Here is a 17,401-nt window from a genome sequence, read left to right as displayed (position 1 = left end):
CTAATGTCAATGGGTTAGAAGTCCACAGCAGAGTTTGATAGTATAACACATTATGAGAATCATATTACTTCAAATAATGTGGTTATGTCAAAAGAAAACAGTTTTCAAGCTCCAAAAATTTGAATCTGAGAAGTGTCACTGCATAACGCTTCTCAGATTGTGTATTCCTTTTATCTCAATGAGGGATCTGACATTTCAGATGTTAGTTATATTGTGTACATCTAAATTTATTTAGGATCAGAACAATCAAGCGGTTCCAAAAAACTAAGGTATGCTTTGAACACCATCAGATGAACATGTATTTGGTATCTAATAGAAATATCACAAGGTGCTTAAAGGAACAGGGTGTACAGGGGTGTCCAAACTGTTTGCTTTTTAGGTTTGACGAATTCATGAATTATGAAATACAATATGAAACTGTTTTTTAATGCATTTTGTATACCAAAATACTGTTTGGTAAAAAAGCAAACAAGAATAGAATTTCACAAAAACAATGATAAGTTGGTTTGATTTCTTACGTCATGAGATCATCCAGTTCCTTGTTGAGACACTGAACATTAGTCATTAATAGCGCTCTACCCACTGCAGCATCCAGTGATTTAATAATCCCATCCATTGCCTTCCGAATCCCTGGGTAGTACGGCAACACACCAATACTCTTAGCTGCATCTTCAGTTAATTGTTTATTCAGGAAAGTCTTCCGAACACGAAGGGTGTTACCAGATGGCATGATGCGCGTAGTGGTAGGCATTGGAGGGACACCATCTTTTTGTTGTAGGTCATCAGCTACTACAAGAAAGGCCCTCAGACCAATGTTCATACGCTTTGAAATAAAAAAGAATAATTCTCTGTGATGCAATGAAGAAATTAAATATGCTTAAGTCATGATAAACTTTCTTTTCAATTTTCCATCTTCAAGTAGTGTTTGGAAACATTATTAATAATAATAAAAACTACAAGGATGTTTGTTGCGTAACAGACACTATGAGTTTCATGGTGACCTTTTTAAGTTGTCAAATTATCAATTGTCTAGATCTTTATTGAAAAACAAGGAATTTAGAACTTAGGAATGGTAACAAGATGTTTGTATTAACAAGATCCGAGTCCTGCTGTGCCCGATTAATGAGTAAGCGAGTACTGAAGGGCAATACTATGTATACACTTGTGTACCATCCAGAGGACTTTAAATGAAACACCATGCTGGATGGGTAACCAGGGAAGATTTGTAATTGAGAGAGTAATTGACAGCAAAAATTAGTCCAGTGCACAGTTTGGAGTTTTTGAAGTCGAAGTTTTTCACCTTTGGTTATATTTTTAGACGGGTACATATAGACGTGTACATTATATACAGTAAACTTTTACTGTTTTCTTTTTGTCTGCATTTTTGAATAGCTTTCCTTTTTTTATCTTTTTGACTTGTATGCAATTCAGCTTTTGGTTACCATGGAATCGTTTTAAAGAATAGACCATCAACGATCAATGAATGATTGATTGAATGAGTTGCAGTACACAAGCTAGGATGAAATACATGTTATTGATCAGAATAATAATTTCTTTACCTCTGGGCACAAGACTTTTTGTTTACTGGTGACTCCAAGGAGATCAAAAATCACATCCCTCATGGCAAACTCCAGCTTCTCTTGAGCAATAAACTGAAGAATCTTGACAAAGATATTGAGGGGTGTGTCCCTTGGCACCACATTCCGAGATCCTTTAGGGAAGAGGCAATTAACGATGCTCTGAAGGCGGATCTGGGTTGTCATGTTACTCTCACATTTAATGCGTATAACGTAGACCCAGAGAAGGCGGTAAAGGGACTCCAGAGCAACACGAGACATCTTAGGATCACGATGCTGTCAAGGATCAACATCATTCAATATTTAACACCCACTGTTTCCACACTTGCAGATTTTTTAATAAAAGTATATTTTTGACAATTTGTAGATTCTACCTTACATATTTTTTTTAATTTGTTAACTAGTTAATTATGGCTTTTTATATAGCACTCATATCCATGATGCTCAAGGTGCTTCAATGTTCAGTAATTTCCGATCAGAACAGGAACAATGGGGTGAACTCCTTTCTTTTCGATAAATGCATTGGATTCTTTTACAAAATAACACAACACATTGGACCAACTGCCTTACATTCCATCCAAAGGACGCAGCAATGATTATTGGCAACAAAAAATGAAGACAGTGAAAGATTAATTTGACTTACCTTGTTGAGGTTGGTGAGACACAGATTGAGGAGATTACACCAATTAGACAGAAAAAATTGTTTCTGACTGACACATAGTAGACATGTTAGCAAAGGAAAGGCAGCTAAGGCATGTTTCTTCTTACTACACTGGTCAAGAGTTGTCTGGTATAGCTTATCCACAAAGTTCTTTAACACAGGAATATTCACTTCATTCATAACACACTGAAAGAAAAACACACAGTAACAATGATTAATATTAAACAAGGGAGTTTTAGATTTAACCATAGCTCAAGTAAAAGCAGCCAATAATTGTTTTTATAACCCCTATACATATATTGTGCCTAGACCCTAAGGTACCTAGAAGCTGCTGTTGCTATTGGTGTAGTACACTGGTTGCTCTGGAATAGTATGTTGTTTTATGTGTAAAAAGCGTGTCACGCTCGTGCGCTCTTGTAAAAATAAGACTTACAATGAGGCGTGCTCTAAACCAATCAAAAAGCAGAGTCTTTGTAGGGGTGTTATAATGCATAAGAGACTTTTTAGGCTATGTTACTATTAACACTTTATGGGCTTTATAGGGAGGAAAAAACCCAAACTAAATACTGATTAAATTAGAAAGAATATCATGCCTATTAATGGAGACTTAACTGCTTCTGACTAACATGTTATAAGCTTACCGATGCAACTGGAACCAATATCTCCACCAGTAGTCCAGCCAGAGCATGTTTGATGTCTTTATCTTTGACTTCTAGGTAGTAATTAGCACACTCATGAAGCAGCTGAAATGACGCTTCAAAATCCTCTACAGGAAACATCTTGACTCTATAGAACTTCATTCCCATGATCAAGCTGATGATAGCCTGGACACAAGTCAAATTAAGAGCATTTAATAGCTTGGAACACAGACTAACACTGCTGCCTTCCATTTCATTTGTTTTGTTCTTACATTATGCTTTATGAAATAAAGCTAACATGCTTTATGAAATAAAGCTGCTAACATGCTTTATGAAATTGGGCCCAGGTAAGCGTGTTGTAAATTTTAGAATAACAGTGAGAAAACCGCTTCTCTCACTATTTATAAGAAACAATTTGTTATTTATAACAATTTTTTTTTTAAAGGTGTTTTCCGAAAATAAGTATGTGAACAATCAAAAAGATATATACCTGTGTAGTTTGGACATTCTGTGGTTCAGAGCGAAGTTCTTTCAGTTCAATTAGGAAGCGTTTACGCACGGACATGAATCTGGTCTTAGCTAATACACCAAGTACTTCAGCATAAAGGTCTGCTATGATATGAAAGTTCTCTGTATTCGGTCCAGACTGCAGGCTGTATAGTAATCAAACACACATCTCATCAATCATATTTCTACTCTGTAGTAGTAGATTAAAAGCAAAACAAGTTTTCAAAAACAAAATCAACACAGCGAAGAAGATTTACTCGTGGAGGTGGGGTGGGGAAAGTTTGGTTTTATCATGCATGTTTTGTACTTCATTACATTAGCAATACACCAAATGAATGGACAATCAGGAATGGTTTGAGACTAGTGTACAGTGGTTATATTTCTAAGGGCCTTGACACAGGAGGCAACTTTTGCATCAACTTGGAGGCAAGCTACGGGACCACTTTGGTAGCATACAAGTAGGTTTTCAGCCTGTTTGCGCCTTGAACACCCAGCAGGGTGGATATGTGCGCATTACAAGTCTTATTATTATTATTATTATTATTATTACTATTATTGATGTCTCACGATTCCCGAGATAATTGTGAGAACATTAAATGTGAATGGATTCTTTTCTTGGAGACTGCCTGCAACTGGCTGTCTGTACATTGCTTCATGTGACATAGCCCTAAAAAGCTTTAATAATAATAACCAATTTTTATATAGCGCTTTTCACACCCAAAGGGCATCTCAAAGTGCTTCCAACTTTTATACCCCTGGTCACTGGGCCTTAATTAATTCCTTAAACCATCTCAACTACCTGAGGAGTGTACAGCCTAAAAGAATGGCCAGCGGAGTGTTTCCACTTACCTGTCTCTGTGTTTGAAATGTTTAAAAGCTAGAGTTTCAATATGATTGAGTTGAATATCAGGAACTGGATGGAGATGAAGCTGCTTCAAGACCTCGATCAATACCAGACAGTACAGGAAGTCAACAGCCAACTGGACAATTAGAAAAATACCATATAGTAAGGTTTGCAGTTACACCATGGAATGATAATCTATAAATGAGTTGGGGTGGTTCTAAAAACAACTGTTGGTTTCAACTCAGCGTTTTGATAAGTATGCTCTGATCATCTTATGGAGAAAAATACAATCATCAGTTTTTACACAAGGTAATCTACTTCAAGACTTCCATTTTCATCACTTACTGTAAAGTTCACAACATTCTTATTAACCTCTACCTTTACAGGAAGGCATAATTTATCTTACCAGCAATATCATCTCAATATCATATACATTTGTTGCCTTAATTCAATACACAATTAATGTATACTCACATCTCTTCGTTCAGAAACATAGTCTTTTTCCCTGTGGAGTAATTAAGAGACTTTGGTGAAAAAAAAAACCACACAACACATATACAAAAACCATTGAAGTTAAGTTAAATTTTTTCTTAAACTCCAGTTCTAAACTGTCGGTAAAAGCCACAACCAAATATTAAATATGCTATTTGAAACAATTAGGAATACCAGCACAATATGTGTAGTACATGCCTCAAACTTGGGAGGGATATATCAGAGATGCAACCAGGTGTTGAAAAAAAAACCAGTCGACCGCCATCTTGCATTTTCACAGGCAACACGACAACAGAGGGCGCTTTACTGCATTTGGAATATTCTTGACCTAAGTCGTCAATGATCGGTACTGCATGGTGTATTATGTACTGTGCTACATGTAAATTGATCGGTGTCGACTTGGGTCAAGACTAAAACTTATCCATGCCTGCCATATCTGCGTGGTTGAGAGTTGACGGCGAATTGACTGACACAATCAAGTTGATGGCGAGTTGACAGCAATTAGTAAGACTGGGTGCATGCATTGTGATTCGCGCACGATCGCTTACGACACCAGACAGGATTGTGTTAGTTTCTCTATGGTTTTAACAGCGATTTTCGGGGTTTTCAAATTTAAAAATTGTGAATTTGGAAGCATAAATCGGGGAAAAATCTGACATTTTTTAACCGATTTATACATTTTAGATTTTGAACAAATAAGAAAAGTCTGTTTTCCGATTTAAATCGGAAAAGTTGCATCTCTGATATATACATTTTCCTTTTATAAGGGGCACTTCTATGAGGAAAATGTTACTTTGTATTGGAACTTTGTAAAGGGTATCACAGCAATTGATGTGGGTGCCGTTGGTTATTTTGAGGCCTGGTAATACCTACCCTTTAGACTTGCCAGATCCTCCTTTTTGTCTTTGTGTTCCTTCATCCTCATTCTGAAGCTCATACCAATCAAACAATGTCTTAAGAAGTGATGGAAGACAATGCTCAGCCACTGCACTCAGTGAACTCAAAAGCTGCCACCGTAAACAAATCATGATATAAAGAAAGATCAAAACAACATTCTGTTCAATAAATAGTCGAGTGAAGTTGAAAGGTTCATAACTCAAAATCTGTAAAAAGAACATCTGTTAAAAGTAATTTCAAATTGTACATTTGATTTGCGGTAAAATTGTATATTGGTTTGCGGTAAAATTATGTGTATAACTACATCTGGCTAGATTATGCTCTTTGAGAACATGTCTTGCTACTTATTCTACTGCTGCAAAGTAGATTTTTCGGAATTCACAAGACTTTTCAGCTCTGCTTCCTGGGCAGAAGGTAGGTCATTTAATATAACACTTGATGTACTTAACAAATTGCCTCACCTGATCAAACTGTGGATCTTCCCCTCTCTGCAAAGACTTGGCCAATGGATTGTCCTGTAAAACATACCAAGATCATCTATATAATTCGTGTCTTTATTTCCGAACAAAAAAAGACATGAAAAATAAAGCCTAGGACATTGTAATCACAATCACAGAATTCAATATAGAATATCAAAGTGAGAAGACAATAAGGCAAGGCAATATCATCAATTATATACCTTATATATAGAATCCTCTAATCTGATTGGTTAAAATAAAGTCATAGAAATAGCTATGCCCCCCTTTTCTATAAAGATGACACCATAGTGTCTATGCCCGGGGCAGTCGATTGACTATGCCTGCCCTGAAAATAACACAAATATGATATGTATAATGTACAATCATCCTTAAGTCAAGTCCCAAACATACTTGAAAACTTAAAGGCATCTCCTATAAAATAAATGCACAAGTCAGCACTCTCTAGTTGAGCATAGTAATCATGGATGTTCCTACTAATTGAAGCTTGCTACTCACAAGGGGTTCAGCCATGATTTTCTCAATCTTTCTCTCCGCTTGGATCGTGAATTCTGCAAACAGACTCTGTAAGACGTACTGTCCAGGTTTGACGTTAGTATCTAGCATGATTGTAGATGTTGTACTCGGCTCACGTTCAACACTTGGATCATTCACACGTATCCAAGGTAATGATAGTGTATCTGATGATGCACTTGTTGCTAGGCTGAGTACAGAACCTGAATTGTACATCAATGTATATGTAAAAGCTCAAAGTAAATTTATGCTGTTGTGAATAATTAGTCATTCAATAATGCGTTGTGTCTTCACTCCTTGTCTTTGTGCAGGAAATAAATGGTGAAGAAACAAGTAAAGATTGGACCCTGATATGTGCAAGGGTGCTTTACAATTTAACCCAAAAAGCTGCTTCATAAGGTAACACAAATCAACTTCCTCTTTTTTATTTAGGGGTGCAGGGGAACTTTATACAAGTGTCACACCATATGCAAGTATTCCACCAAATGTTCTCTTATAACTGTTTGCCACACACAAACTTTAAAATATAGTGCAGTTGTATAAAACTAACCCGTTAGATTTTCACTCTGTGATACAGAGGTACTCATGCTACCCTTCTTCTTGCGTCGATGAGCCCCTGACTCTGACATCTTGAGTTGTGATGATGTTTATTGCCCTAGACTAAGAAAGTGATGATCCTTATTACAGAGACTCCTATAAAACTGGTTGGTGCTGTGTTAGTTCCGCTAACATTACAAGTTTCTCTGTGATCTTAGATGACAACAACAGGCTGAATCAAAAACTGACATTCTTGAAAGGAAAACAAAAAAGATTTAACAGTTACAACAGGTTTTCTTGATTAAGGACTTAACAATTAAGAAGAAAAAAGACAATAATTTTGTTTTGGTTACTACTGCTGATGTTCCAGTGCCTACTCAACTGTAATTAAACTAGTAAATGTAACAATGCATTCATGGTGAATGCGCAAGCTGGCCAACTTATTTTCTTGTTAAAGCCATTGGACACTTTCGGAACAGAAAACAAAATAAAAGTTCACAGATTAATAAATTACTTACAGGGTTTACAGAAGGTAATGGTGAAAGACTTCTCTTGAAATATTATTCCGTGTAATGCTCTCTTTTGAGAAAACATTAAAACAATATCAATTCTCGATACCAATAATTGCAGATTTATTTTAAACACATGTCATGACACGGCGAAACAGGCGGAAACAAGGGTGGGTTTTCCAGTTATTTTCTCCCGACTCCGATGACCAATTGAGCCTAAATTTTCACAGGATTGTTATTTTATATAAAAGTTGTGATGCACGAAGAGTGAGCCTTGGACAATACTGTTTAACGAAAGTGTCCAATGGCTTTAACTTGTAAAATATGCTTACACTTTTCTGCTATATTATAAGTAGCGCACAAATTTGTTTTCATGTATTTTTAGGCAGCTCTATGAAGTTGCCAGTCGGAATGCAACTCGGTAACTGCTACAATAGAAAAAATTGTCTAGTACACAAATCTCTTTGCAGTGTTTTTCAGTTTACTATTGCTTTAAAAAGAAATAATTATTAAATAGCTGAAAAGTTGCATTTACTATTAGTGTTAAAATCAAGTTTAATACATAGGAAATGTGTTTTTGTCTCGGTTGGAATGGTATAAGTTCACAATGAAAATTTAGTGTTAGATTGCCAAGTAAGATAATATTTATTATTTATAATTTTCCCCAGAAGGCTATTGAAGAAGTTTGTTCTTAAATGGAGATCACGCCTTGGATTGGGCACTTCAGGCTATAAAAAGCAATTGCCATGATATAAATCTTTGAAAAATAGAATTAACATGCCTGGAGTATTTTGTGTGTGTGTGTTTTTAACTTGTGAACCAAAAGGGTCCCCTTTTTTGTGAAACTCAAGGGTTATGACTATCTCAACAAGCACCCAATCAGGCATGATACTTCACTGAGGCAAATGCCTTGGTGCCCTTGAAATGATCCGACAGTAGAAATAAACAATTTCCTCATAAAATGGTATCCTTTACTAAGGAGAAAATTCCTCGGTGACCTTGCTCTTTCAAAAACAAGCATACATTTTGAGTATATATTTATCTATGGAAGAGTGGGTGTGTCAGTGTGTACTTTTACGCGTACATATTTGGTCCTAGACTCTCAAGTCAGTTCCTCAGACATACCTTTTGTTTACAAACCTTGATCATGACTATGGAGGAAAGATTGTTTAACATTATGTAACATTAGTGGATAACCTGGTCGAGTTGGTCTTTGAAAGGTGTTTAATACCGTTTGTTATGAAATGATTTAAAAGTAGAATATAATGATCCACACAAACATGTCTCGAACTTGCACAGTTTTCCTTTGACGTCGCGAAGACTTTGACTGCATAAAATGGCTGACCATGTTAGTTTCGATGCAGAAGGAAAACCGTGCAATTTCGAGTCATACTTGTGAGGGTGGTTATTCTACTTTTAAAACATCTTTCAAACCATGTGCATTTCATAACAAATGGTTTCAAACGCTTTTCAAAGACCAACTTGTCCGATCCAAGGCAACGTGTTCCTCTACCTTTTTTTTAGTAAACACTATTTTAAGCCATTTTACAATATAGCGCCCTCTTTGAGGCGAACATGAGTAGCCAAGCTTTTAATGTGGTTTAAAATACATTCAAACTTGATTGTATAGCATGGCGTGAAAATCCAAGCTGAGGTTTTCAGAGCAGAAGGTTGAAGAATTGAGTTCCACTTTTGGTTTAAAAACAGGTTCACCCACCCCCCAAAAACATAATAAAAATAATAATAATTAAAAAAAAAATAATAATTGAGAATACCGGTCGCAAGGATTTTTTTTTCAGGATATAAAATTAAAATTTCATAGTAAATGGTCCGATTCCCATGTGATGTATGTTACTATGATTAAGAAGTCACAAGGACACAGACACAGTTGACAAGGAACCATACTTTTAAGTTATGGTAAAATGTTTAAGTTCCCCCATACAACACAACAGTCACTGCTTTATACGTCTAAACAAAATGAATTTCAAGCAATGCCATTTCCAGAGTATTATTTTCAACAGTAAAAGATAGTTCAATTTAAAACAATAGTTCATCATCACTTCTAGAAACCATATGACACCCCCATATATAGTTGCGATAACGTAACCCTCCTGCCGTCGGCAGGAGGGTTACGTTATCGCAACTACCCCATATAGGGGTCTTATATTTTGGGCCGCCTTCACGCTGTACATTTGGTTAAATCGGCGTTAATAAATGAAAGTTTTCCGACCGTTAGCCTGCAATAACTGAAGTTTCATTTGTACTACACAACCAAAACCTTCCCCAGACACTCAATGTATATTCATAATGCTTGCATTGCCTTCTTGTTGAGTGAAATTAAAAGCATCTTTTAAAAAAAATTCTGCTCGGTACTCAATGTTTAGTTGTTTTTCTGGCTTTTACTTTTAGTTTCTTAGAAGTATTTCATCATTTAAGTTTACAATTATTTTACTCTCAAGATTGAAGTATTTCAAGAAGATTGCGATAACTGCAACCCTTTCCCCTTTCTCTGATAAAAATCTCAACTCAACTAAAAATCTCAGATTGATGTATGAATTTTAAATATCAACAAACAAACAACATTTTAAAGTTTTTACTATTTTTTTTACTAGCAATAGCATGAGTATGACTAGTATTAGTAAAGCAAGCAGACTCACTAATGTACTAATACCATTCGTTACTTGTGTTAGCTATATTCTATTTGAAGTCGCCGCATTTATGTATACGGTTTGACATTTAAAAACCAGGAAATGTTCAATTTGAACAAAGCAACTGATGTCGGAATAACACGGATAACCCTTACGCTCGTACAGTGTAAAAGTAAGAAAGGCATCGGGAGGGACACGGGAGTTTTATCGGAAACTATAGCCACAGATATCGCCTAAAAATAGGTAAAAGTGAAGCTTGAATTGAAACTTTTTCTTATCAAAAGACAGCAAGGTCATTAACTTGGAAAAAAACGTACAGTAGATAGGTTCAACTTAAAAAGAAACTAAGTACATACAATTTTGTACTAACCTCCGACTGGTGCGACGTCCATCCCCTCCGCCGCCATCTTGGATAACCTTAAAGGAACAGTTTGCCTAATTGCCTTAAAGGTGCAGTAGTTAGTACATGTAAATTTTAAACTCACAAGGTCCAGGTTGAAATTTTCTTCTATATATTATGACAACACAGTTGACATGGGGTTGGAGTTAAAAAAAATGTCACATTTAGATAAACATATTTCTATTATTTACCAACAATCACTTTATGAGTAGTGATCTTTTTGTTGGAAAAAGTTGGGGATAACTTTCCGTATGGCGCTACCACTTTTTCACTCAATTTTACAAAAAGGGGTATCTTATTGAGGTGGATAAGATACTGTTTTATTCTGTATCGAATGAAAAAGTGGTGGCGCCATGTGGAAACTTTTCCAAAGTTGGTCTAAACAATTCAAAAGTTAAGAAATATATATTTTTATTAATTATAAATTAATACTTAGGGCAATGAAAATGCTTTTTGGTATCAGGCTGGCTAATATAACTAGGGGTTAGGGGGCAATGGGATCCATACCCCCCCCCCCCCCCAACAACAAAAATATAATAATAATAAACAATAATAAACAAACATGGAAAAATAAACCAAACGGTTTTGGACCTTCATTTTAAAAGACTTCCCCCGCCCAACTGATGCCATTTATTTGTTATAAAGTTTGCATGTAGTTTGAACATATGGGCTGCATGGACTCAATGACAGCCGCATATTTTACGCAAAAATTATGCCATGGTGCAGTGTGCTATTTATACATAATTTGATTTTTGGGGGGTGAGTTGTGTTAAAATCAGGGCAGGTTCAGGGATAGGGAAAGTATGGGGATCAGTTTATGTTTAGGAGGTGGATAGTTTGGGGTTGTTTGGTTAGGATCTGGGTAATTTGTACCAAAACTTTGGACAGAAGAATGCAGACACAGTAAAAACACTCACATAAAAGAAACAGATTTGCCAAAAATAACAACTTTTAAACAAAGTACAAAGAAGTGATGCATATTTATACCACATCACAATATACGGGTCTAATTGATGGTTAATGCAAGCTAATTTACTCAAGCTAACTTATTATCGAAAACAGAAACTGCTTTACAAATTGAAATTCACAAAAACAAAAATTGTTTAAAGTGATTGATCCACAGTATTAACTACTTCAACATCTTGACAAAAATAAAATTTATCATTAAACTACCTCGTGTAAAAAAATAAACTTGAAGTGAATAAGTAAAACACTGCAGTTTAACCATGATGGATTTTTTTGGTCAATTACTTATTCCACTAAACAATTATGTATTGTTGATTCCTGTAATTCTGTCCACAAATTATTAATTAATCCCACACCAAATACAAGTACAAATTTTGATTGCATTTTAACTTCCTACTTGTTTAAATTAATAATTAAAAAACATATTGATATAGATTTCAATTTCTTACATTCTTACAAATAATATGAATTTAAATCATTTCATTGAGAACTTTCTAAAAAGCAGCATGACGACATCTAACCCTCAAAGAAATCCAATTTCTACCAATTAGGGAAACTAGAACTCCATGCTGTGATAGTGAAGATGAATGTGTGAAATTTTGTTTTGGAAGATAAATGAGTACGTATTAATAACATGAGCTACACTAAATAAAACGTTTGTTCTTAATTACCTGACATAAATCTCTGAGAAGGCATTGTTTGTTGGAAACTGGTGATGTACTAAGAAACATAAACAATAGACAACTTGGGTTGACAATCCTACAAACATGCTCCCTTACATGTTTTTGTGGAGAGACAAATCACAAGTCTATCACTTCTTTTCTGTGGTAAGTGAACAGGTATGAAAAAAATCACTAAACTACAAACAAAATGTTGTTCATAAGCAAGTTGAGTATTTGGTTTTATTAATTTATGTTGGTTATTAATTTATGTTGGTTTAATTTTCGGTTCAACAAAGAAAAATTGAGTAGTACAGGATTCGAACCAACAACCTCCGGATTAATGTGCCGGCACTCTACCAACTGAGCTGCTAATTAAATTCCAAAGAATATCTTTGTTTATGGATGCCAGTCAGAAGCCATACAACCGTTATTGGCCATGAAGCCAGGGATCAAACCACGTTTACGGTACAACCTGGGAAGCGGTAGCAAAGGGATCACCTTAAGGGGATATAACTTTTCTTTTCAGATATCAAACCAAAAGGGAAACTGACTGGTAATTAATTGTTTATATAATTTGAACTCAGTAAGATTGTAAATATTAAAAATCCCTTTTAATTCCATACTGTAATTCGGGAAGTTATAACTATACTGAAAAATAATGGTACAGACACTTGTATAAATGATATGATGTGTCTAACACTCAGAGATACACAACTTTCTTATTAATGAACTAAGATTCCGTATCATACTTTAATCCATACACATTGCCATCAAAGCCAGTGCCATCATTTAATGGAACAGCATGAGCAAAGGGTCGTTGTTGAAAAGAAGGAGACATCTCAAACAACTCATTGGTATGAGCTTCCTCTGAAGGATGCTCAAATGTCATGGTTTTCTTGGCGGTGCGATGTCTGTGGAAACGACACCATGTTGTGATCATGACAATGACAACAAAGATTGTGAAGGCAGAGCAACCGGCTGCGATGATCATGATGGAGGAGATTGGCATCGTGGAATCACCAGCTGCTCAAAAAATGCAATCAACAACAAACTTTTAAATTAAGTATTTCAAAGATAATTTTATACTGAGGCATTGCATGAGGTATCAAGGTATACACATGGTGTACCACAAACTAAATATAGCATTTCATACGGATATTGTAATAAAATACAAATTAAAAAAAGAAAGAAATTAAAGCATATCAAACTTCATTAAGAGTAAATCATTCAGCATTTAAGGTTAGAATTCGTTTCACTCAAGGTTTGAAAATATCAGTGATCTTTAATTTGTGATTTGCAAATGAAGTTTGATGAAGTTTTAAAATAAGAAGCTGTACTTACTCTCTACTTTTTCTTTCTTGACTGATTTGTCAGTGGTTGTGGGTGGAGCCTGTGTGTTTGCTTTAGGACCCGTGTACATAATATCAGTGATGTTGAATGAAATTGAGCCATCTGATATATGTAGCTTGAGTTCCTCCACCAATGATAGAGCTAAAACATCAACAGGTTGGAGATCACCAGGGGCAGCGGTTGGTGTTGCACCATCAGAACTTGAATCAATTTCCTGTTTCAAAATTAATTCACAGAAACAAAACTCTAGAAGTTCAACATATAGATCAAGACATCGTCAGATCCCTATGATCCGTTTGTTTGTTTGTTTTTTTGTTTTTTTGTATGTATAGAGTTTTATTCAACCTTAAAAGTTTGTACAAGTTCTATATAAACGGTGCGGGTTCAGAACTGCTTTCTTAGTTTTTTAAACTTTTATTGTATACCGCACAGACGAACATAATGTAAAGTACAGAGTCAAAGACCAACTAAAGTATTTTTATTTATTGTGTGTAACTTCCAATGCTCCTAGTCCTTTTCTCGCAAACATGCATTAACAGCTAAATGTGTTTAAGAGATGTTGTCCCTTGCAACAATTAAACAGCAAGAATAATGGCCCTTCAACATGATCGAAACAAATACAAAAATATGTTGAAAAAAACAAAAAATCTAAGTTTACTACTGGGTTTTTTTAAAAGGTATTTTTTTAAATAGCAATAACAATGTAATGAGCAGGCCTCACTGCATGGTAATTGCCTTGGTTAGTGGACCTCACGTTCGGCTCTGTCCATAAACAGCCGCCAGCCACCAACCCGGTTACGACCATACAGTGACTGTCTCCTCACACTGTTATTGCCTAGTTGAGAGGACCCCTCAAACACACACACATACACACACACATGCCTTACCAAGAATAGATCTACAACAATATCCTCAGATGTAGCCCTTTTCTTACGGCCATTGCTGTTACTCAAAGCACATTCAAATGTGACGCATCCTTCAGTTGCCATATTGAGATTATTCAATAGGTTGTCACATAGCTCTGTTACCGTGGTACCCTGTAAGAACAATGTCAGCTTTTAGAGGTAATTAACACTTCTTGGCTATTCTCATCAGAGTAATCTTACAACCAAAACCACATGCAGCTTCAGTTTGCTTATAAGGATTAAAGGCACTGAACATGTTTGGTAATTATCAAAGACCAGTAGTCTCACTTGGTGTAACCCAACATATACATAAAATAACAAATCTGTAAATATTTGGGCTCATTGGTCATCAAAGTTTTAAGATAACAAAGGTGTCCAGTGCCTTTAAAGAGTTGATTTGAAATAGAGATTTAGTAAGTACTAAATGTGGACATACTTGTGGCATTGAAGCAGGATTGGCAGAGACAGCGATTTCAGCACAACGAGGATTTTCATCACAGTCTGTAAAAATGGTTCCTCTATCACAGAAGAATCCTTCACAGGGTTCGACTACACAGATTGTATCTGCAGCTGGTAGGCACATGGCAGATTCATGACAATCAGAGTTTGTTTCACATGCGATGGGTTTGGTCGCTTCCTATCAAAAACAATAATACAAAACACCTGTAATATTCTTGGTCAACTCAAAAGCTAAATGAAATATGATAAGAAACATTATTGACAAAATAATAATTTGAAGAAAAAGTAGAAAAAAGTGTTGTTTTTAAATGTACAAACATTCTGATAATGAATTCCCTTCTTAAAGATAATGCTAGGCAGCGAATGACATGCAAGTATGTAATAAAGAAGAGTGACACATTGCAGATCAATAGCTCTCATAAGAAGTGTCTTTATAATACCACAATCAAATACCATGGTTAGTAAAATTTGATTTAACTGAAACATTGTACAAGCATAGTCCTAAACATCTTTTATCAAGCTCACATCATGTACACTTGAAGAGTAATTATATTCTACAAGGAACAACTACTAACTGCTCTTAAAACTAAAAACTGTTTTCTTTCAATTTAATATCATACCTACATTTATTCTCTCTCTATCCTGCTTGGTTGACATGCAATCACTGGCTAATCCTTGAAAGCTAGTACGTGCATCTAATCACAAGAGCATGCTATCATCTACCTCTATGTTGGTTAAATTTAAGCACTAACCTGGCTGAACTCCGATCTGCGTATATCCGAGTCTTAGAGACACAGGTGAAATCAAGCTAGCATGGTATTCTTATTTATTTAATGCTTAGCCGAATCATGTTGACTACAGACCTGAAGGCGTTTCCTAATCGCTCTGTTGCCTGATCAAACTATCATGTACAACTGAGTCTCGAAGACACAGGTGAAATCAAGCTAGCATGGTATTCTTATTTATTTAATGCTTAGCCGAATCATGCTGACTACAGACCTGAAGGCGTTTCCTAATCGCTCTGTTGCCTGATCAAACTATCATGTACAACTGAGTCTCGAAGACACAGGTGAAATCAAGCTAGCATGGTATTCTTATTTATTTAATGCTCAGCAGAATCGTGCTGAAAACAGTTCTAAAGGCGTTTCCTACTCGCTCTGTTGCCTGATCAAACTATCATGTACAACTGAGTCTCGTAGACACAGGTGAAATCAAGCTAGCATGGTATTCTTATTTATTTAATGCTAGCTGAATCATGCTGACTACAGACCTGAAGGCATTTCCTAATCGCTCTGTTCCCTGATCAAACTATCATGTACAACTGAGTCTCGAAGACACAGGTGAATTTCCTACTCGCTCTGTTGCCTGATCAAACTATCATGTACAACTGAGTCTCAAAGACACAGGTGAAATCAAGCTAGCATGGTATTCTTATTTATTTAATGCTAGCCGAATCATGTTGACTACAGACCTGAAGGCATTTCCTAATCGCTCTGTTCCCTGATCAAACAATCATGTACAACTGAGTCTCAAAGACACAGGTGAAATCAAGCTAGCATGGTATTCTTATTTATTTAATGCTAGCCGAATCATGCTGACTACAGACCTGAAGGCGTTTCCTAATCGCTCTGTTTCCTGATCAAACTATCATGTACAACTGAGTCTTAGAGACACAGGTGAAATCAAGCTAGCATGGTATTCTTATTTATTTAATGCTTAGCTGAATCATGCTGACAACAGACCTGCATTGAAGTGAATGCAAAAAGGCTACTTATATTCTCACAGAACACATTCTACTAGATAGGGGTTTACAAAATGGCCTTTAACTTCTTGAGTAAGATAAGACTTATGTTGACCTTAACTGAAAATGTAACACGTAATTTGCTACAAGAGTCAGACAAGTTGTCTAGTTTGAAAACTTCATGCAGGACATCATACATTGGTGAAAAGATAGATAGATAAAAATATATATATAAAAAAATCTTTAAAAAATCTAAGTTTTCAAACTGTATGATTTTTAGGACATATTTTACATTGCACTTGTATACTTTAAGGCTAGATTTGATAAATAAATGCACAAACAAAAATCTTGAGTGTAACCTACCAGTGTGCAGGTGATAGTTCCTTGGTCACAGATGCATATATCACATTTGCCATATACCCATGAGCTTCCAGAAAATCTGGTTTCAGAACCATCCCAACATAATGGTGTATCTTGAAGAAACTCAAATCCTGACAACAGGAACACAATGAAAAAGCTCAATTATAACTTGAAATAGTAAAAAAAGAAAAAAATCAGCCATAACATACATCAGGAACATTAAAGCTCTCCCAAGAGTGTTTAGGGAAAAAAGTAAATA

At 35.6% G+C, this 17,401-nt stretch overlaps 2 protein-coding genes across 7 annotated transcripts in view; both read right to left on the bottom strand.

Moving 5' to 3' along the window:
- Positions 1-10,720, bottom strand: part of LOC139936155 (protein furry homolog-like) — a 49,530-nt gene extending 38,810 nt beyond the window's left edge. For all 6 annotated transcript variants that reach the window (XM_071930901.1, XM_071930903.1, XM_071930902.1 and 3 more), the window contains exons 1-12: positions 10,670-10,720; positions 7,156-7,394; positions 6,591-6,808; positions 6,078-6,131; positions 5,593-5,726; positions 4,702-4,732; positions 4,233-4,363; positions 3,367-3,529; positions 2,880-3,062; positions 2,221-2,424; positions 1,560-1,853; positions 519-823 (exon numbers count right to left, since the gene is read on the bottom strand). In XM_071930901.1, coding sequence (XP_071787002.1) covers positions 519-823; positions 1,560-1,853; positions 2,221-2,424; positions 2,880-3,062; positions 3,367-3,529; positions 4,233-4,363; positions 4,702-4,732; positions 5,593-5,726; positions 6,078-6,131; positions 6,591-6,808; positions 7,156-7,234 — 1,796 coding nt within the window. In that variant the 5' untranslated portion in view covers positions 7,235-7,394; positions 10,670-10,720. The remainder of the gene's footprint in view (positions 1-518; positions 824-1,559; positions 1,854-2,220; positions 2,425-2,879; positions 3,063-3,366; positions 3,530-4,232; positions 4,364-4,701; positions 4,733-5,592; positions 5,727-6,077; positions 6,132-6,590; positions 6,809-7,155; positions 7,395-10,669) is intronic.
- A 2,337-nt stretch (positions 10,721-13,057) lies between these two features.
- The window catches only part of LOC139936154 (IgGFc-binding protein-like), a 103,255-nt gene continuing 98,911 nt past the window's right edge, over positions 13,058-17,401 (bottom strand). Inside the window, exons 102-106 of the mRNA XM_071930900.1 lie at positions 17,146-17,273; positions 15,019-15,219; positions 14,565-14,714; positions 13,669-13,891; positions 13,058-13,350 (exon numbers count right to left, since the gene is read on the bottom strand). Coding sequence (XP_071787001.1) covers positions 13,058-13,350; positions 13,669-13,891; positions 14,565-14,714; positions 15,019-15,219; positions 17,146-17,273 — 995 coding nt within the window. The remainder of the gene's footprint in view (positions 13,351-13,668; positions 13,892-14,564; positions 14,715-15,018; positions 15,220-17,145; positions 17,274-17,401) is intronic.

This window comes from Asterias amurensis, chromosome 4, assembly GCF_032118995.1.
Source record: "Asterias amurensis chromosome 4, ASM3211899v1".
Lineage (NCBI taxonomy): Eukaryota > Metazoa > Echinodermata > Asteroidea > Forcipulatida > Asteriidae > Asterias > Asterias amurensis.
The sequence above is the reverse complement of the archived record's forward strand: the minus strand, read 5'-3'. Positions and strand labels throughout refer to the sequence as shown.